Source organism: Phyllobates terribilis, unplaced genomic scaffold (assembly GCF_046119375.1).
Source record: "Phyllobates terribilis strain yellow unplaced genomic scaffold, ASM4611937v1 Scaffold_13__5_contigs__length_258822181, whole genome shotgun sequence".
Classification (NCBI taxonomy): Eukaryota; Metazoa; Chordata; class Amphibia; order Anura; family Dendrobatidae; genus Phyllobates; species Phyllobates terribilis.
In genome coordinates, this window is record NW_027362773.1 from 4,656,755 (window position 1) to 4,678,203 (window position 21,449).

A 21,449-nucleotide genomic window follows, 5' to 3' on the forward strand; every position below is an offset into this window, starting at 1 on the left:
ATCACTTAAATTTAAACCTTACCACTATCTTCATCCCAACCCTAGCTCACCTTTTCAACCTGTCACTAACAACTGCCGTTTTCCCCTTCTGCTTCAAACATGCCTCGATCACACCCATTCTCAAAAATCCCTCCCTTGACCCATCCTCTCTGACTAGCTATCCCCCCATATCACTTCTCCCCTTTGCCTCAAAACTACTGGAACAACACATCCATTCTGAACTGTCCTCCCACCTCTCCTCCTGCTCCCTCTTCGACCGCCTACAATCTGGTTTCCGACCGCACCATTCTACTGAAACTGCACTGACTAAAGTCACCAACGACCTACTAACTGCCAAATCCAAGCGACACTACTCTGTCCTCTTCCTCCTGGACCTGTCAACTGCCTTTGACACAGTGGACCATTCCCTCCTACTCCTGACTCTCTCATCTCTCAGCATCACAGACGTGGCCCTATCCTGGATCTCCTGATACCTAACAGACCGGACATTCAGTGTCTTCCACTCACACACCACCTTCTCACCTCCTATCTGTTGGTGTCCCCCAAGGTTCAGTTATCGGACCCCTGCTCTTCTCTATCTACACCTTCGCCCTGGGACAGCTCATAGAGTCCCATGGCTTTCATTATCACCTCTATGCCGACGACACAGAGATCTGCTTCTCTGGACCCGATATCTCCTCCCTACTGACCAAAATCCCACAATGTCTGTCCGTTATTTCATCATTCTTCTCTGCTACATTTCTAAAACTTAACATGGACAAAACAGAATTCATCATCTTTCCGCCATCTCATTTCTACCCCCCCAACTGACCTATCTATTAACGTCAATGGCTGTCCCCAGTCCATCAAGCTCCCTGCCTTGGGGTAACCCTGGACTCTGAACTCTCCTTCAAACTACATATCCAAGCCCTTTCCACTTCCTGCCGACTCCAACTTAAAAATATCACCCTGATCCGTACATTCCTCAACCATGAATCTGCAAAAACACTAGTGCACGCCCTAATCATCTCCCGACTCAACTATTGCATCCTCCTGCTCTGTGGCCTCCCTTCCAACACTCTCGCACCCCTCCAATCTATCCTAAACTCTGCTGCCCGACTAATCCACCTGTCCCCCTGCTATTCCCTGGCCTGTCCTCTCTGTCAATCTCTTTACTGGCTCCCCATTGCTCAGAGACTCCAGTTCAAAACCCTAACCATGGCATACAAAGCCATTCACAACCTGTCTCCTCCCATATATCTCTGACCTAGTCTCCCTGTACATACCCGCACGCAACCTCCGATCCTCACAAGATCTCCTTCTCTACTCCCCTCTTATCTCCTCTTTCCACAATCGCATACAAGATTTCTCCTGTGCATCCCCCCTACTCTGGAACTCTCTACACCAACATAGCAGACTCTAGACGACCTTGGAAACCTTCAAAATTAACCTGAAGACCCACCTCTTCCGACAAGCCTACAACCTGCAATAACCATCGCTCCACGACCAGCCCTAGCCTCACCAACTCTATCATCACTCATCCCTTGTATATTTTGAGCCCTCCCGGGCAGGGTCCTCGCTCCTCCTGTACCAGTCGCTGTCACGTTTTGTTCAAGATTATTGTAATTGTTTTTGCTATATATATACACCCCTTTTTCACATGTAAAGCGCCATGGAATAAATGGCGCTTTAATAATAATTTAAATGTAAAACCCGATATCCGTTCTCAGCGTAGAGCGCTGGATAAATGGGAACATTTTGGATAACAATAAAAGTTTCAACTCCATCTACAAAAATGGCCAGTCCCCACTAAGGTCCATCATTTGTCAGCGGAAATATAGGGGGTTTACATTTTACTAGTAGCGCAAAGGCTCTGGAAAAGCAAATTGCCCCCTAAAAGAAGTTCAGCAAATTATGTGCTCCAAAACCCCAAATGCCTACCCCCTACTTTCTGAGCCCCACAGTGTGCCTAAACCGCAGTTAGCGTCCACATGTTGGGCATTTCTGTAGCAATGTGAGGCCGCCTAATTTACGGGTGCATGTCTCTAGAAGTATTAGCTGGGTATAGCGTACTGGTCGCTACAACGGCAGCTTGCAATTTCACTCAGCAGCATCCACTGCTGTTTGTTTCTGGAAAACACCAATTTAGTTAAAATTCTCACCACACCTGTAGATAAATTCCCAAACGTGTATCATCTCCAAAATAGGGTCACTTGAGGGAGCATTCTGCTCTTCTAGCACTTAGCATCTCTGTATATGGAGTTTGCATACTATTCTAGGAAAATCTGTTCTCCAGGAGGCAAATAGGGCTCCTTTCTGGTCTAGTCCCGCTCTGTGGCTAAGCAATACTGTACAGCCACATATGAGGTATTTCTACATTCAGCAGATAGTGTGTGACAAATTTTGGTGCCATTTTTACCATTTCCCAGTGTAAAAATGTAAAATATGGGGCTGAAACAAAACTTTGGTGGTAAAAATGTAATTATTCATTCTTCACTGCCCAATGGTGAATAATTCTGTGAGGCACATGCAGTGTCAACATTCACAATGCAGCCCTAGATGAGTTCATTGAGAGGTGAAGTTTGTAAAATGGGGTCTCTTATGGGAGTTCTGCGGTTCTAGCACCTTAGGGGTCTGCCAATGTGACATGGTACCGTAAAACCAGTCCAACAAAATTTGAACTCCAATATGGCGCTTCTTCTCTTATGAGCTTTGGACTGTGCCTCAAAATTAGTTTTTGACCATATATGGGCTATCTGCATACTCAGGAGAAATTGTGCAGCAAGTTTTGGGGTCCATTTTCTCCTGCTACCCTTGTGAAAATGAAAATATTTGGGGCTAAAACAACATTTTTGTGGGAAAATATTTTTTTCTTTTTCACAGATCAAGATTGTAAAATTCTGTGAAGCACAAAGGTTCAAGGTTCTCACCAGACATCTAGATATATTCCTTCTGGGGTCTAGTTTCCAAAATGGGGTCACTTGTGGGTTTTTTCCACTTATTAGGCCCATCAGGGGCTTTCCAACCGTGACATGACACCCGCAGACCATTCCATCAAAGTGTCCGTTCCTAACTCCAAACCACCACTCCTTCTTTTCTGAGCTCTGTCGCTTGCGCCCAAACAGTGGTTTTCCCCCACATATGGGGTATCTGCGTACTTAAGAGAAAATGGAACCCAAAATTTGTTGTGCTATTTCTGCTGTTACCCGTGTGGAAAAAAAAAAAATGGTGTTAAAGAAAAAAACAAAACAAAAAAAAAAACATTTTTATGGGAATTTCTTTTTTTCACGGCTTAATGTTATAAACTTCTGTGAAGCACCTGGGGTTTCAAGGTTCTCACCACACAGCTGGAAAAGTTCACTGAGGGGTCTAGTTTCCAAAATGGTTTCACTGTTTAGGCACATCAGGGGCTCCCCAAATTTGACATGGCGTCCACTAATTATTAGGCTAAGTGCCCACGATGCGGAAATGCTGCAGATTTTTTCCGCTTCTCCCTGGCAGGAAAAACACGTACGGATTTTACATGCGTTTTTCCCGCCAGGTAGAACCGTTTGTCAAGCGTTTTTGCATGCATTTCTGCATGCGGGTTATCAAGCACTTTTCCAAGCGATTTTAGCATCACTTGGTCACACTATATAAATCCATGCAACCGGCATGGATTTATATAGTGTGACCAAGTTAATAGTTAAAAAAAAAAGATTCAAAATGGTAGAAGCTAACCAACAAACAAAAAAACCCCATTATACTTACCTTCTGATCTTTTCTAAGCTGCGTCTGGTCTCTTGTACAGCTCGCGGTGGTGTGAAAGGACCTTTCATGACGTCATTTAGTCATGTGACAGGTCACGCGACCGCCGACGTCAGTGGTCGCGTGACTTGTTACATGACTAAATGACGTCATGGAAGGTCCTTTTAGACCATCACGAGCCGTCTAGGAGCCAGTATGCATCATACAGGAGACTGGGGGACATCGGAAGGTGAGTATGTGTTTATTTTTTATTTTAAATTCTTTTTTTACAGGTACCATGGTACCCGGGTCTGAAGGACAGTCTCCTCTTCTCCAGACCCGGGTACTGTCCGCACATTGAATCGCTTAATATCCGCATGTGCACATGTAGTCATGCGAATATTAAGCGATCAATGCAAGTCAATGGCGGCAATTACGCTGCGTGTGCGCAAAATTAATGGACATGCTGTGGATTTTTCCCACAATGATAGTCCACAGCGGAAATTTCTGCAGCATGTGCAAAGCACATGCGGATTATCATTGGGGCACATATTATCAAGCGTTTTTTAAGCGTTTCGGCTGCGGAAATTCCATGGCAAAAACGCTTGAAAAACGCATAGTGGTCACGCAGCCTTAAAGAAGATTTTACATTCAAAAGTCAAATGGCGCTCCTTCCCTTCCGAGTCCAGCTGTGTGACCAAACTGTGGTTTTCCCCCACATTAGGGGTTTCGGCATGCTCAGGAGAAATTTCGCAACAAATTTTTTGGGTCCATTTTTTCCTGGTACCCTTGCAAAAACCAAAAAATGTGGGTCTAAAGTAACATTTTTGTGAAAAAAAAGTTAAATGTTCATTATTTTCTTGCACATTCCAAAAATTCCTGTGAAGCACTTGAAGGGTTAATAAACTTCTTGAATGTGGAAAATGTTATTTAACTATTTTGTGTGACTTATCTCTGATTTAAGAGCATAAACATTCAAAGTTTGAAAATTGCAAAATTTTAAAAGTTTTCGCCAAATTTCCGTTTTTTTCACAAACGCATGTAATATCGAAGAAATTTTACCACTATGATGAAGTACAATATGTCACGATAACAGTCTCAGAATCGGTAGGATCTGTTAAAGCGTTCCAGAGTTATTACTTCATAAAGTGACACTGGTCAGAATTGTAAAAATTGGCCAGTTCATTAATGTGCAAACCACCTTGGGATGGGGGTGGGGATAAAGGGGTTCTTCCGCGAACAAAACTTAATTTTAATCAATAGATCTTTGAATACTAATTTCCACACAGTTGGATGTGTTAAAAAATGTTCTTGTGCTGAGATATTCTTATCAATGTGCCCCTGCTGTGTACTGTGTAATGGCTGTGTCTGACCGTGCAGGAACATGGTCTGATTATACCACAGCTCCTGGGCAAATGGTGTGTGTAGGGGGCGGGGGGGTTTACAGACATTACAGCACAGGGTCACAAATGATTCTTTTTGTAAGGTAAAATATTTCTCTGCCTGTTTTTAAACAATGTTTAACTTCAAATTAAGAATTAGTTGCTATCCCCTGTCTGTATACTGTTTTGTGTTGTCCCTTGGCCAGGAGATGTGGTACGATCAGACAATGTCCCTGCACGGTCAGACACAACCATTACACAGCACACAGCAGGGACACATTTATAAGATTATCTCAGCATAGGGACATTTAATTGAAACACATCCAATTGTGGAAATTATTATTACTCCAAGATCTGTTGATTAAAATGAATTTTTGTTTGTGAAAACCCCTTTAATAGTTAATTAATTACAGTGGAATTCTACCTTCAAAAAAGTCTTTTATGGAGAAGGTCTACAAGAAGGGGATGAGTAGATTGTACTTCCTAAGGAAGTTAAGGTCTTTTAATGTGTGTGGCAAAATGCTTGAGGTGTTCTACCAATCCATTGTGGCTAGTGCCACCTTTGCGGCAATAATTTGCTGGGGTAACAGTGTGCGTGTTGCTGACGCCAACAAGCTCAACAAACTTATAAAGAAGGCTAGCGCGACGGTGGGCCTACAGCTTGGGACTTTTGAAGAGGTGGTAGAGGATAGGATTAAGAAGAAGTGCAGAGCTATAATGGGCAACAACACACACCCGCTTTATGAACTGTTTGCGAAACAGAAGAGCACATTCAGCAATCGCCTAATACAACTAAGGTGTAAAAAGGAAAAATACAGGAGATCGTTTGTTCCAACAGCTATGGGGGTGTTTAACAAATGTCTGAAAAGCAATGTCTAAAGCATTCCAAATGTTATGTTATTATATGTGTCATGTTCGAGATCTGTGTTCTGCTGCTGTGATACCGCAATTTCCTCCGGGATAAAAATAAAGTATATCTTATCTTATCTTATCTTTTATGGCTTTGTAAGCCTAGAAACTGAAATACAAAATAATTAAATGGGATATTTGATTACCGAAGACACCGCCGGAGTCAAAAGACAGACCAAAAGACCTAATGCTATTGCATTTATCACACAGAATTCGCATTGGAGAAATACATTATTTTAATGGATGAACTATCTCAAAAACTAGAACCAATTCAGCAAAAGTAATGGGATTTTTTAATTCCGCACCCTCAAAATACCCTAAATCCATTCCAAAAACCTTTGCACCTGAATTTTTTTCTGTCAACCTGTGTTAAGTAATGAGCTAACCCGAACTGCACTCCGAACCCAGAGAGAGCGAGACGCTGGTGCCCGTAGCTACCTGCTGTTTTAAAACTAGTGCCAGCGCTGACCCAATTGCGGAAAGCACTTGCTCACATTCATCTCGCAGTGGTTTTTAATAAAATGGTGTAAGTGGCAGCACATGCACAAATTGAGATTTCTGCTCGTCATTGAGCCGAGATGCAAGTCTCCGCATGCACTGACGCAATTTTCCTGTATCTTTCTGCAAGATCAGTGTGCGCAAGCGCTGCTTGCTAACACAAAATGTTAAACCATAAGAATATATCGACACTAGAGACAGCGGAGGGGCTGTGGCAGAGCCGAAGATCCTACCCACAGTCTGGCCCCGATGCACAAAGAACTTATTGAACCCAAACTTCTAATGATGATTAACAAGCGGGCTGTGAATTTCTACACTGAAGTTATTAAATCACTATAACGGCACCTCATCTTAAGTTTAACATGTATGATCCCAATGACAGGTTTATTCCTGCGGTTCCCCTGAGTAATCTGTGTTTTTGTTTTTTTTCTCGTTTCAGAGAGATGGGCTTTTTTATTTAGTTCTCATCGTTAAAGCCTTTATCATTGGGGGTTGCTCACAGTGTTGAGCATGTCTTTAGGGAGCTCCAAATTTTTACCCTCTAAGCTGAGGGAAAACGGACTTTGGAGTGAAAAGGTTAAAAGAGTAAAAACTATTGATAGGACTGCTTCTTTTAAATGTGTATGCAACTGGATCTCTGTGATCGGCGTCACAAGACTTCCCAACTTGAATATGCAGTTACATCTTGTATACATTAGTGTAACGTTGGAAAAATATGTAATCTATAGAGCTGTAAACTAGGAAATTTACAGCGTTGGTATTTTTATTTTTTTTTTAAGTGGCAAATACTTAACTGTAAATTAATTATGTCAGTTTACTGTTAACAAATATGTCTATTATTTATTTTTTCTTTAGTGATGAGGTTGTAGTTCACATAAGAAGACCAGACCACATTCAATTAAATAGTAACCGAAGGATAATCTGGTGCCCCTACATTCCTGATGAAAATGAAGAGATTTTATCAGAGGAATCTAGCCAGACTGTTGCATTACTGCATGAAGATATGGTAAGGCACACTTGTTTTCTTGAGCGTTTGACTGCTACAAGTTATACTTAAAGGGGTTGTCCACTACTCAGACAGCCCCGTGATAATCCGCATATTTGCCACGATTAAAATAACATTTAATATATTTTTCATACTACAAGACATACTCCTTTCCTCCAAAATTTTGGAGGGAAATGGGGGGTGCGTATTTTAGTCCGGATGTACCTTTTATAGTTGTGGTTGTGGCTGGATTGCGTGTAAAGAGCGATTGGGAGCTGAAAAGTGGGCATCAGGAGGCAGGAGCCAGCTGCTGTGCCCTCTGAAATGAGTATTCATTGCTCTCCACACCCTTGGGAGTAGAGAGGAATGAATATTCATTCTCTTTAATAGCGGTCACAATTTGCGGGCGCCTGCTCCTGCAGCAGCTCGGCGAACTCGTCTGCCCGCTATTATAGAGATTGAATATTCATTGCTCTCCAATCCCATGGGTGTGGAAAATGGTGAATATTCATTTTCTTAAACAGCGAGCACACGTAATCGCTGAGCCGCTGCAAGAAGCTGCTGCTAACACCATGTCCGCTCTTAAAGAGAATATATATTCACTGCTCCCCACGCCCAAAGTCCAGGGCATGGGAAGCAGTGACTATTCCGGCAGCTGATGTCGGCGTGTGAGGGCACATGGCAGTGACATCATGCACTGCTTAGCCCCTGAAATGAGCTGTTGGCAGCAGAGCAGGACTAGGATTGGAGCCATGTATACCAGGATGGGGATGATGGGGCTATGCATACCAGGATGGGTATGGGGGGCCATGTGTATACCTGGATTGGAGAAGCCATGTGTATGCCTGTATTTGGGGGGGGGGGGCATATAGACCAGGATGTGGGATATTAGTACAGAATTCAGGGACATTAACCTTATAACAGTGTCAACAGCAGACCACCCCCCCCACAATAACAGTGCATCATGAAAACATTTTTTGCTTCAATTAGTTTTTCTATTTTCCTCCTCTAAAGCCTAGGTGCGTCTTTTGGTCCGGTGCGTCTTATAGTCCAGAAAATACGGTATATTCATCTCCAGTGCCGCTGCCGTTCTAGCATTGTCAGCTCTCCTGGTGCTCACCTTACATTATGTCATGCGAGCCCTGGCTTCACACTCCCCGCCATCACACATCAAAGACAAGTCAGAGCTGCAGCTGTTCTCTCATGTCCTCTTGATGTATGAATCCACTGTTGGAACGATGCCGGCACCGGTGGTTAGTATAAGGGTATGTGCCCACCATGCAGAAATGAAGCAGAAAATTTCTGCAGCTTTTCTGCATGTTCTTGGCTGTAAAAACGCTTGCGGATTTTACATGTGTTTTTGACTCGTTTTTGCAGCGTTTTTACTTGCGGATTTGACTAGCGTTTTTCAAATTCATTGGGACCTCAAATCCGCATGCAGAAACGCAAAAATAATGGACATGCTGCGGCATTTTCCCGCAAAGAAAATCCGCTGCGGAAAATTCCGCAGAATGGGCACAGAACATGCAGATTTTCATTGGGGATCATGGGGCACGGATTACCAAGCGTTTTGCAAGCATTTATGCGGCGGAAATTCCGCATCAAAAACGCTTGAAAAGCTTATAGTGGGCACACAGCCTCAGTGTTCTTTTACTCAGGCAAACATGCTGATTTAGATGGGGTTTAGATGGCGTAGTGGACAACCCCTTTAAGAAAACGCCCACGGTTTTGGAATGCTAGCCAATGAAATTATTAAACGGATCTTAGTCCTGATGAGACTTGTGTAGTTACTTTAAAAATCCATGTTAGGCTTCCTTTACACGTCCTGATATTTCCGGTACTCGAATAACCATTACTAGTGTTGACTGTATGTGCCGTCCTTGTGCACCATCCGTGTGACATGTACTGGAATAAAATGCAGAATAGAAATGACATGTTTAGGTGTTAAAGGTGTGCAAAGATAGATATGGGGGTAAATAGATAATAGATATATGGGTAGATAGATAGCTAGATAGATATCCGTGAGATATACAGTACAGACCAAAAGTTTGGACACACCTTTTCATTTAAAGATTGTTCTGTATTTTCATGACTTTGAAAATTGTACATTCACACTGAAGGCATCAAAACTATGAATTAACACATGTGGAATTATATACTTAACAAAAAAGTGTGAATCAACTGAAAATATGTCTTATATTCTAGGTTCTTCAAAGTAGCCACCTTTTGCTTTGATGACTGCTTTGCACACTCTTGGCATTCTCTTGATGAGCTTCAAGAGGTAGTCACCAGAAATGGTCTTCCAACAATCTTGAAAGAGTTCCCAGAGATGCTTAGCACTTGTTGGCCCTTTTGCCTTCACTCTGCGGTCCAGCTCAGCCAAACCATCTCGATTGGGTTCAGGTCTGGTGACTGTGGAGGCCAGGTCATCTTGCGTAGCACCCCATCACTCTCCTGCTTGGTCAAATAGCCCTTACACAGCCTGGAGGTGTGTTTGGGGTCATTATCTTGTTGAAAAATAAATGATGGTCCAACTAAACGCAAACCGGATGGAATAGCATGCCGCTGCAAGATGCTGTGGTAGCCATGCTGGTTCAGTATGCCTTCAATTTTGAATAAATCCCCAACAATGTCACCAGCAAAGCACCCCCACACCATCACACCTCCTCCTCCATGCTTCACGGTGGGAACCAGGCATGTAGAGTCCATCAGTTCACCTTTTCTGCGTCGCACAAAGACACAGTGGTTGGAACCAAAGATCTCAAATATGGACTCATCAGACCAAAGCACAGATTTCCACTGGTCTAATGTCCATTCCTTGTGTTCTTTAGCCCAAACAAGTCTCTTTTGCTTGTTGCCTGTCCTTAGCAGTGGTTTCCTAACAGCTATTTTACCATGAAGGCCTGCTGCACAAAGTCTCCTCTTAACAGTTGTTGTAGAGATGTGTCTGCTGCTTGAACTCTGTATGGCATTGACCTGGTCTCTAATCTGAGCTGCTATTAACCTGCGATTTCTGAGGCTGGTGACTCGGATAAACTTATCCTCAGAAGCAGAGGTGACTCTTGGTCTTCCTTTCCTGGGGCGGTCCTCATGTGAGCCAGTTTCTTTGTAGCGCTTGATGGTTTTTGCAACTGCACTTGGGGACACTTTCAAAGTTTTCCCAATTTTTTGGACTGACTAACCTTCATTTCTTAAAGTAATGATGACCACTCGTTTTTCTTTACTTAGCTGCTTTTTTCTTGCCATAATACAAATTCTAACAGTCTATTCAGTAGGACTATCAGCTGTGTATCCACCAGACTTCTGCACAACACAACTGATGGTCCCAACCCCATTTATAAGGCAAGAAATCCCACTTATTAAACCTGACAGGGCACACCTGTGAAGTGAAAACCATTTCAGGTGACTACCTCTTGAAGTTCTTTAAGAGAATGCCAAGAGTGTGCAAAGCAGTCATCAAAGCAAAAGGTGGCTACTTTGAAGAACCTAGAATATAAGACATATTTTCAGTTGCTTCACACTTTTTTGTTAATCATATAATTCCACATGTGTTAATTCATAGTTTTGATGCCTTCAGTGTGAATGTACAATTTTCAAAGTCATGAAAATACAGAAAAATCTTTAAATGAGAAGGTGTGTCCAAACTTTTGGTCTGTACTGTATATTAAGCAAATAAATGAAAAAAACAAAAACAAAGTGGGGCCTCCTCCAATTTTTATAACCAGCAAAGTAGACAGCTGCGGCCTGATAATATAAGGCTAGGAATGTCCTTGGTTATTGGTATCTTCCCAGCCTAAAAATATCAGCCCGCCTCAACTCCAGAATTGGTGCATCACATTAGATGCGTCAATTCTGGCGCTTTGCCTTTGCTGTTCCACTGCCCTGGTCCAGTGGCTATCGGGTAATGGTAGTTGGTGTTGATATTAGCCCTGGGGTTAGTAATGGGGAGTTGTCTGTCAGACAACCCTGTTAATATCCAGTAATAAAAAAAAAAATACAAAATACACGCACGCACGCACATACAAAAAACTTTATTTGAAGACTGCCACACACTATCCCTGGTTCACCAATTTATTGAAGAAAAAGAAAATCCACCATAGTCCATGTAATCCGATGTAGTCCAGAAATTGAAACCTGATAAACATAAAAAATAAAAATTAAAACGATACTGTCCCTCTTTAACTAATTTATAACAAAAAATGTTCCCACACAGGTCTGATGTAGTCCAGCGTTCCCCGAATTCAGCCTTGGCGACTGTGAATAGCAGTAAAGTTACCGCTATTCACTAGTGCCGGGTACGGACGTCAGTGCTCATTGGAGACTCTGGGTCTCACTGAGCTCAGTGTGAGCCAGCGTTGCTGATGAGCGCTGTCTGCTTTACCTTTGCTGGTTATCAAAAATAGGGGAGACCCCACGTTCTTTTTTTTATTTATTCGCTTAATACAAGTTCGGTAAGCAAAGCACTGATTATTTATCTCACGGATATCTATCTACAATGGGGAAAAAAAGTATTTAGTCAGCCACCAATTGTGCAAGTCCTTCCACTTAAAAAGATGAGAGAGGCCTGTAATTGACATTATTGGGAGACCTCAACTATGAGACACAAAATGAGAAAACAAATCCTGATATTCACATTGTCTGATTTGGAAAGAATTTTTTTTTCAAATTTTGGTGTAAAATAAGTATTTGGTCAATTTCAAAAGTTCATCTCAATACTTTGTTATATATCCTTTGTTGGCAATGACAGAGGTCAAACGTTTTCTGTAAGTCTTCACAAGGTTGGCACACACTGTTGCTGGTATGTTGGCACATTCCTCCATGCAGATCTCCTCTAGAGCTGTGATGTTTTGGGGCTGTCGCTGGGCAACACAGACTTTCAACTCCCTCCAAAGGTTTTCTATAGGGCTTAGATCTGGAGACTGGCTAGGCCACTCCAGGACCTTGAAATGCTTCTTACGAAGACACTCATTTGTTGCCTTGGCGGTGTGCTTGGGATCATTGTCATGCTGAAAGACCCAGTCACGTTTCATCTTCAATGCTCTTGCTGATGAAAGGAGGTTTGCACTCAAAATCTCACGATACATTGCTCCATTCATTCTTTCATGTACATGGATCAGCCGTCCTGGTCCCTTGGCAGAGAAACAGCCCCAAAGCATGATGTTGCCACCACCATGATACACAGTAGGTATTGTGTTCTTTGGATGTAACTCAGCATTCTTTCTCCTCCAAACACAACGAGTTGTGTTTCTACCAAACAGTTCTACTTTGGTTTCATCTGACCATATGACATTCTCCCAATAATCTTCTGGATCATCCAAATGCTCTCTAGCAAACTTCAGACGGGCCTGGACTTGTAATGACTTAAGCAGGGGGACACATCTGGCACTGCAGGATCTGAGTCCCCGGCAGTGTAGTGTGTTACTCATGGTAGCCTGTGTAACATTGGTCCCAGCTCTCTGCAGGTCATTCACTACCCCCCCCCCCCGTGTGGTTCTGGGATTTTTGCTCACTGTTCTTGAAATAATTTTGACCCCATGGGGTGAGATCTTGTTTGGAGCCATAGATTGAGGGAGATTATCACTGGTCTAGTATGTCTTCCATTTTCTAATTATTGCTCCCACAGTTGATTTCTTCACACCAAGCTGCTTGCCTATTGCAGATTGTCTTCCCAGCCTGGTGCAGGGCTACAATTTTGTTTCTGGTGTCCTTCGACAGCTCTTTCGTCTACACCATTAGTCCATTAGTGGAGTTTGGAGTGTGACTGTTTGAGTTTGCGGACTGGTGCCTTTTATACTGAAAACAAGCTCAAACAGGTGCCAGTACTACAGGTAATGAGTGGAGGACAGAGGAGCCTCTTAAAGAAGAAGTTGCAGGTCTGTGAGAGCCAGAAACCTTGCTTGTTTGTAATTGACCAAATACTTATTTTCCACCAAAATTTGAAAAAAAATTTCTTTCCAAATCAGACAATGTGAATATCAGGATTTGTTTTCTCATTTTGTCTCTCATAGTTGAGGTCTACCTATGATGTAATTTACTGGCCTCTCTCATCTTTTAAGTGGGAGAACTTGCACAATTAGTGGCTGACTAAATACTTTTATTCCCCACTGTATATATCTCTATCTTTGCACATGTTTAACACATGCGCATTTCTAGTCTGTATTCTATTCCGGTACATGGATGTCACACTTTGTCATCTGTGTGCACGACGTATTGACATCCGTGCTGCCAAGAAAAAACGGACATATCTACTTTTGGATCATACGGGACATATGCACATTGGTGCGCCTGTGTAACTGTCTCCGGTACGTGTGAAAACTGTCACCACACCTACTGGAAACACTGATGTGTGAAGGGATCCTTAAAATTACTGGGTAACCCTCAAAGTAAAATAAACATTTTAGACCCTCAGATGAAGCTTGACTTATAAAATGTTTATTTTAATATTGGGCAGCCTCATCACCAACCTCTTCAGGTGTAAGTTACCTACAGTTATATGAAAAAGTTTGGGCACCCCTATTAATCTTAAGCTTAATGTTTTATAAAAATTGATGTTTTTGCAACAGCTATTTCAGTTTGATATATGTAATAACTGTTGGACACAGCAATGTTTCTGCCCTGAAATGAGGTTTCTTGTACTAACAGAAAATGTGCAATCTGCATTCAAACAAAATTTGACAGGTGCATAAGTATGGGCACCTCACCAGAAAAGTGACATTAATATTTAGTAGATCCTCCTTTTGCAAAAATAACAGCCTCTAGTCGCTTCCTGTAGCTTTTAATAATTTCCTGGATCCTGGATGAAGGTATTTTTGACCATTCCTCTTTACAAAACAATTCCAGTTCAGTTAAGTTTGATGGTCGCCGAGCATGGACAGCCCTATTCAAATGATCCCACAGATGTTCAATGATATTCAGGTCTGGGGACTGGGATGGCCATTCCAGAACATTGTAATTGTTCCTCTGCATGAATGCCTGAGTAGATTTGGAGCAGTGTTTTGGAGCATTGTCTTGCTGAAAGATCCATCCCCTGCGTAACTTCAACTTTGTCACTGATTCTTGAACATTATTGCCAAGAATCTGCTGATAATGAGTGGAATCAATGCGTCCCTCAACTTTAACAAGATTCCCGCTGCCGGCATTGGCCACACAGCCCCAAAGCATGATGGAACCTCCACCAAATTTTACTGTGGGTAGCAAGTGTTTTTCTTGGAATGCTGTGTTTTTTTGCCGCCATGCATAACGCCTTTTTGTATGACCAAACAACTCAATCTTGGTTTCATCAGTCCAGAGGACCTTCTTCCAAAAAGAAATTGGCTTCTCCAAATGTGCTTTTGCATACCTCAGCCGACTCTGTTTGTGGCGTGCTTGCAGAAACTGCTTCTTTCGCATCACTCTCCCATGCAGCTTCTCCTTGTGCAAAGTGCGCTGTATAGTTGACCGATGCACAGTGAAATCATCTGCAGCAAGTTGATGCTGCAGCTCTCTGGAGGTGGTCTGAGGATTGTCCTTGACTGATCTTACCATTCTTCTTCTCTGCCTTTCTGATGTTTTTCTTGGCCTGCCGCTTCTGGCCTTAACAATGACTGTCCCTGTGTTCTTCCATTTCCTTACTATGTTCCTCACAGTGGAAACTGACAGGTTAAATCTCTGAGACAGCTTTTTGTATCCTTCCCCTGAACAACTATGTTGAATAATCTTTGTTTTCAGATCATTTGACAGTTGTTTTGAGGATCCATGATGCCACTCTTCAGAGGAGATTCAAACAGGAGAGCAACTTGCTAGTGGCCACTTTAAGTAGCTTTTCTCATGATTGCATATACCTGGCTATGAAGTTCAAAGCTCAATGAGGTTACAAAACCAAAAAAAGTGCTTTAGTACGTCAGTAAAAAGTAGGTAGGAGTATTTAAAACAAGAAAATGATAAGGGTGCCCATACTTATGCACCTGTCAAATTTTGTTTGAATGCAGATTGCACATTTTCTGTTAGTACAATAAACCTCATTTCAAGGCAGAAACATTACTGGTTCCAACAGTTATTACATATATCAAACTGAAATAGCTGTTGCAAAAACACCAATTTTTATAAAACATTAAGCTTAAGATTAATAGGGGTGCCCAAACTTTTTCATATAACTGTATTAAATAGTGTATGCGGTTTGTGCGGTGACATCTTGAGACAAGTCCACTTCTGGGGTTGTGCAACAACCTGAGTCATTCTAAGGTTCAGTATGGCCTCTTAAACTGTCATTGGTGCCGCTGTACAGTGTGGTCCTGTGTTAATGTACATGAGCCCTTCAATTTAGAACGGGACCGGGGCAAGGTATTTTTATACCCTAGGCAGATGAGGTATAGTCTGCCCCATTCACTATGAAAGCCAAAAGACTATGGTTTTCAGACTAGCGTTTCTCAGTATGTCTACTTCTCTGCTGCGCTATTTGATTGACAATTTTAAAGGGAATCTGTCAGCAAGTTTTTTTTCTAACTCATCTGAGAGCAGCATGATGTAGGCAAAGAGACCCTAAATCCAACGATGTTTCACTTAGCTTATTGGATGCAGCGGTTCTGACAGCGGTTTTAGATTTAGCAATGCAGCAGAGCTGAGAAGGCTAACCTTGCCCACACCAGGCTCTGTTTATTCAATGTCTATAGACAGTGAGCTGCTTATCACAAAAGGGGGCCAGGTCAGATCAGGAGGCACGTGTTGCTCTTTCCTAGCAATAATATGCTCCTGGTGCTAAAATATTCATTGCAAGGAAAGAAAAACACTAAGCCTGATGAGGGGTGTTTCAACCCCTACATTATGCTGTCTTCAGATTACATATCAAAATATGCTGACAGAATCCCTTTAAGATTGAAAGTAAACTTTGAGAACCTGTCAGCAGGATTTTACTAAGTAAGCTGCAGACATTGTAATGTTGGTTCTCTTACACTGATTAAAATAATACCTGAAGAAATCAGTCTTGTGGTTCTTGTGTAATTTTTGTTTGAAGTTAATGATATACTGATGCTTCAGGATGGGCCTGTGAGTGGGTCTTTTATTGTTGCCCTGGCCTCATTGTTGTTTTGTGCTTAAATGACAGGTCACTGAACCTTTCGTGACCTGCCTCGTATTTTAACCCCTTCGCCCCTGAGCCTGTTTTCACCTTCATGACCAGGCAAAATTTTACAGTTCTGACCACTGTCACTTAATGAGGTAATAACTCTAAAAAGCTTTAATGTATCCCACTGATTATGAGATTTTGTTTTTTTCGTGACTTTTTGTACTTCATGATGGTGGTAAAATTTCTTCAATTTGACTTGCGTTTATTTGTGAAAAAAACTATTTGGCATAAATTTTAAAAATATTACGATTTTCAAATTTTTATGCCCTTAAATGATACTTATGTCCTACAAAATAGTTAATAAATAACATTTCCCTCATGTCTACTTTACATCAGCACAATTTTTGAAACATATTTTTTTTTTTAGTTAGGAAGTTATAAGGGTTAAAAGTTGACCAGCGATTTCTCATTTTTCAAACAAAATTTACAACTCCATTTTTTTTTTAGGGACCATATCACATTTGAAGTGATGAGGTTTTTATGGCAGAAAATACCCCGAAATGACTTCATTCTAAAAATTGCACCCCTCAAGTTGCTCAAAACCACCTTCAACAAGTTTGTTGAAGGTGGTTTTGAGCACCTTGAGGGGTGCAGTTTTTAACCCTTCAGGTACTTCACAGGAATTTTTGGAATGTGGATGAAAACAATCAACATTTAACTTTTTTCCACAAAAATGTTTATTTAGACCCAAATTTTTCATTTTTCACAAGGGTATCAGGAGAAAATAGACACCAAATTTTTTTTGTGCAATTTCTTCTAAGCATGCCGATACCCCATATGTGGGGGAAAATTACTGTCCGTTTTTGCGTTTTCACTTTTGCTCCCCATCTTCCCTTAGCTGTAGCCTTTTTATTTTTCTATCAATATGGCCGTGTGAGGGCTTCTGTTTTGCGGGACTAATTGTACTTTTAAACGCCATTACTGGTTCTACCATATCTTGTACTGGAAAACAAGAAAAAAATTTCAAGTGCTGTGAAATTGCAAAAAAAATGCAATTCCACAGTTTTTTTTTTTTTTTTTAATCACGTTCACTGAATGCTAAAACTGACCTGCCATTATTATTCTCCAGTCCATTACGAGTTTGTAGACACCAAACATGTATAGGTTCTTTTTCATTTAAATGGTAACAAAAAAAAATCCAAAGTTTGCTTTAAAAAAAAAAAAAAAAAAAAGCGCCATTTTCCGAGACCTGTAGTTTCTCCATTTTTCAGGATCTATGGCTTGTGATGGCTTATTTTTTGCGCGTCGAGCTGACGTTTTTACTGATACCATCTTGGGATAGAACTGATGTTTTGATCACCTGTTAATGCATTTTATTGCAATGTTGTGACGAGCAAAAAAAACGTATTTGTGTTGTTTAGAATTTTTTTTGAAAGTTACTCCATTTGCCGATCAGATTAATACTTTCAGCAGCAGAAGGGAAGGAAGGGAGACACAGATCCATTACTAGTGGGTAGGCGGAGCCCCACAGGATAGTTCACCTCAGATTAGAAAAAGTGACGACCGGCCCCTCCAGCTTAAGCTCCTCCTACTCCCATGTCCTTCAGTTTTAAATTTGAGGTCGCAGAGGATAGTCGCTGCCTTTGCAGCTATTCAGAAGAATTTTTTATTTTACATTCCCGGAGACCTGGACCCCCCGTGGTCTAGAGGTCTCAGGGGGTCTCGGCGCTGCTGGGACCCCTGACCCTCCCCTGGCGGATCTGCGTACCCCCTAAGGAGGTCTTAGGCTCCTCCTACTCCATGTCCTTCAGTCCGTACACAAGCTAAGGAAGAGCAGACAACACCAGCGGAACACCACAACCCCTTCCGAAAATTCAGAAATGGGAGAGAACAGGTTATGCGTATAACAGAAAAAACACACAGTCCCAGGCACTACTCACTGGACCTGACAACTTTTATGAGCTGACAATGCTGGAACAGAGCCCTAGCGCACCGACCCCCGCCCAGATGACCGCCATCAGAGAGGAGTCGCGCCGCATCTGGAAAACAATAATGCACTTCTGCCATGGGATGGTGCTGTGTCTCCCTTCCTTCGCTGAAAGGATTTTACAGGTAAGGTCTTACTAAAATCCGTCTTTCAGCAGCAGAAGGGAAGGAAGGGAGACACAGATCCATTACTAGTGGGACGTCCCAAAGCAGTCCAGAACTCAAGGGTGGGAAACAGTGGCAGAATCGCCAATACCCCAACAACATAGTCAAGCGCGCAACAAGCGCTGAAACTAGATAAAGAGAAAACCTAAACCACCGCCGCCTGCAGGACCCTGCGTCCCAAGGCCGCATCGGCGGAAGCACTCACGTCCACTTTATAAAATTTAGTAAAAGTGTGAACGGAGCGCCAGGTAGCCGCCCGGAAGAGCTGCTCTGCCGAGGCCCCCTGATGAAAAGCCCACGACGAACCAACAGCTCTCGTGGAATGAGCTCGAACCTTAACCGGACAAGGCTCGCCCTTGAGCCATTGAGCCAGTGCGCTTCCAGGACAGCCAAACATATCCACCGAGCTATAGTGTCCTTGGAGGCCCGCTGACCACGCCGATGACCAGCAGGAATCAAAAAAAGAGAGTCCGACTTCCGAAACCCTTGCGTGATTGAAAGATAGAACTTCAAAGCCCGCGCCAAATCCAACGAGTGCAAGGCTTTCTCCTTTGGACTTTTCGGATTCGGACAGAGGGAGGGCAACACAATGTCCTGATGGACGTGGAAATGTGACACCACTTTAGGTAGAAAATCGCCACGGGTACGAAGCACCACGCGATCCGGGTGGAACTCCAGAAAAGGGGGCAAGCAAGACAGTGCGGCCAACTCAGAAACCTTTCTCAAGCAGGTGACCGCCACCAGGAAGGCCACCTTCCAAGAAAGCAAGTAAAGCGTAGCTGAATCCATAGGCTCAAACGGCCCATGCTGAAGAGCCTCCAAGACTAGATTGAGCCGCCAAGGAGCCACTAACGCCCTCCGAGGCGGAAACTGACGTGCAACCCCGCGAATAAACGTGCGCACATCCCTGCGCGAGGCAATAGCCTTCCGAAAAAGCATGGATAGTGCAGATACCTGACCCCGCAAGGTACCAACCGCCAGACCCTTGGCCAAACCACATTGCAGAAAGGCCAAGAAGTTGGGAATGGAAAAAACCCTCGGGTTCCTTGACGATCTAGAACACCATGAATAGAAGGCCTCCCAAGTTCTGTGATAAATCCTAGTCGTAGCCGGACCTCTGGCCGCCTGCAAGGTGGCAATGACCTTGGCCGAAAACCCACGACGGGTCGATATCTCGGTCTCAAGAGCCACGCCGTCAAACGAAGCGACTTCAGGTCCGGATGACGAATGGGCCCTTGGGTTAACAGGTCCGGGCGAAGAGGCAGTGGAAACGGAGGCGCCGCAAGAAGAGACACCAGCGTTGAATACCACGCCCTCCGCGGCCAATCTGGCGCCACCAAAATTGCCGGAATTCGTTCGAGTTTGATCCGCCGGATCACCAGAGGAAGTAAGGATACCGGCGGAAACACGTAGATCAGCTTGAACTGGTCCCACGGGGCCACTAGAGCATCTACTGCCACAGCCTCTGGGTCCCTGTACCTGGACATGAACGTCGGAATCTTGGCATTCAGCCTAGATGCCATCAAGTCCATCTGGGGAGTCCCCCAACGGGAGCACAGCAGTGCAAAAACATCCGGATGAAGACTCCATTCTCCGGGATCCACCTGCTCGCGACTGAGGAAGTCCGCCGTGATATTCAGCACTCCTGCGATGTGAATCGTGGAGATGGCTGGAACCCTGGACTCGGCCCAAACCAGGATCCACGAGACCTCCATCATGAGTCTTGAACTCCTCGTCCCGCCCTGATGGTTGATATATGCGACCGCTGTCGCATTGTCCGTCTGAATCCGGACCGGCAGACCGCTCAAGGGGACTGTCCAATGTCGGAGGCAGAGAAAAATCGCTCTCAACTCCAGGATGTTGATCGGCAGAAACGACTCCTCTAACTACCAGACCCCCTGAACCCAGAGATCGTTCCAAACCCCCCCCCCAGCCAGTCAGGCTGGCATCGGTGGTAATCACCGACCACCGTGGGAGGAGGAAGGATTTCCCCAGGGATAAAGCCTCCGGACGTAACCACCATCCAAGAGACTCTCGCACCCTGCGGAAGATACTGACACAGCGATCTAGCGAAGCCGGTGATCGATCCCAGCGGGTCAGAATAAGATCTTGGAGACCCCGGGAATGAAATTGTGCAAAAGGTACCGCTTCCATTGCCGCCACCATCAGACCCAGAAGGCGCGTACACTTCCGAAGGGAGATCGCCATCGCCGACCTCATATCCTGGACATGGTGACGAAGGTTCGCTTGTTTGTCCGGAGGCAGGGACACCGCTGCCCGTACCGTGTCAAAAAGCATCCCCAAGAACAGAATTGACTGCGACTGCTCCAATGACGACTTCTTCCAATTGACCAGCCACCCGAAGTCCTCCAGGTGCTGGTGAAGGGAGAGATCGCGAGCCGTCACCGCCTCCTCCGCTGTGGGCGACACAATTAACAGGTCGTCCAGGTAGGGGAGAATCGTAACTCCTTGCCTTCGAAGGAGCGCCATGAGCGGCGCCAGAATTTTTGTAAAAACCCTGGGCGCCGAGGCCAGCCCGAATGGTAGGGCCACAAACTGGTAATGGGCCTGACCTATGGCGAAAGGCAGGAATCGCTGGTGAGCCCTGCTGATAGGGACATGCAAATAGGCGTCGCGGATGTCGATCGACACCAAGAAATCGTACTGCGACAGGGCCGCTACGACAGAGCGAAGAGACTCCATACGGAATTTCCGGGTCCGGACATGAACATTCAATTCCTTGAGGTCCAGAATGGGGCAAAACTTGTCCTACTTTTTG

General features: G+C 43.7%; 1 protein-coding gene across 2 annotated transcripts in view; it reads left to right on the plus strand.

Annotated features, from left to right (window-relative positions):
• EDC4 (enhancer of mRNA decapping 4) overlaps positions 1–21,449 on the plus strand; it is a 555,140-nt gene that overhangs the window by 123,760 nt on the left and 409,931 nt on the right. For both annotated transcript variants that reach the window (XM_073657960.1, XM_073657961.1), the window contains one exon: positions 7,350–7,500. In XM_073657960.1, coding sequence (XP_073514061.1) covers positions 7,350–7,500 — 151 coding nt within the window. The remainder of the gene's footprint in view (positions 1–7,349; positions 7,501–21,449) is intronic.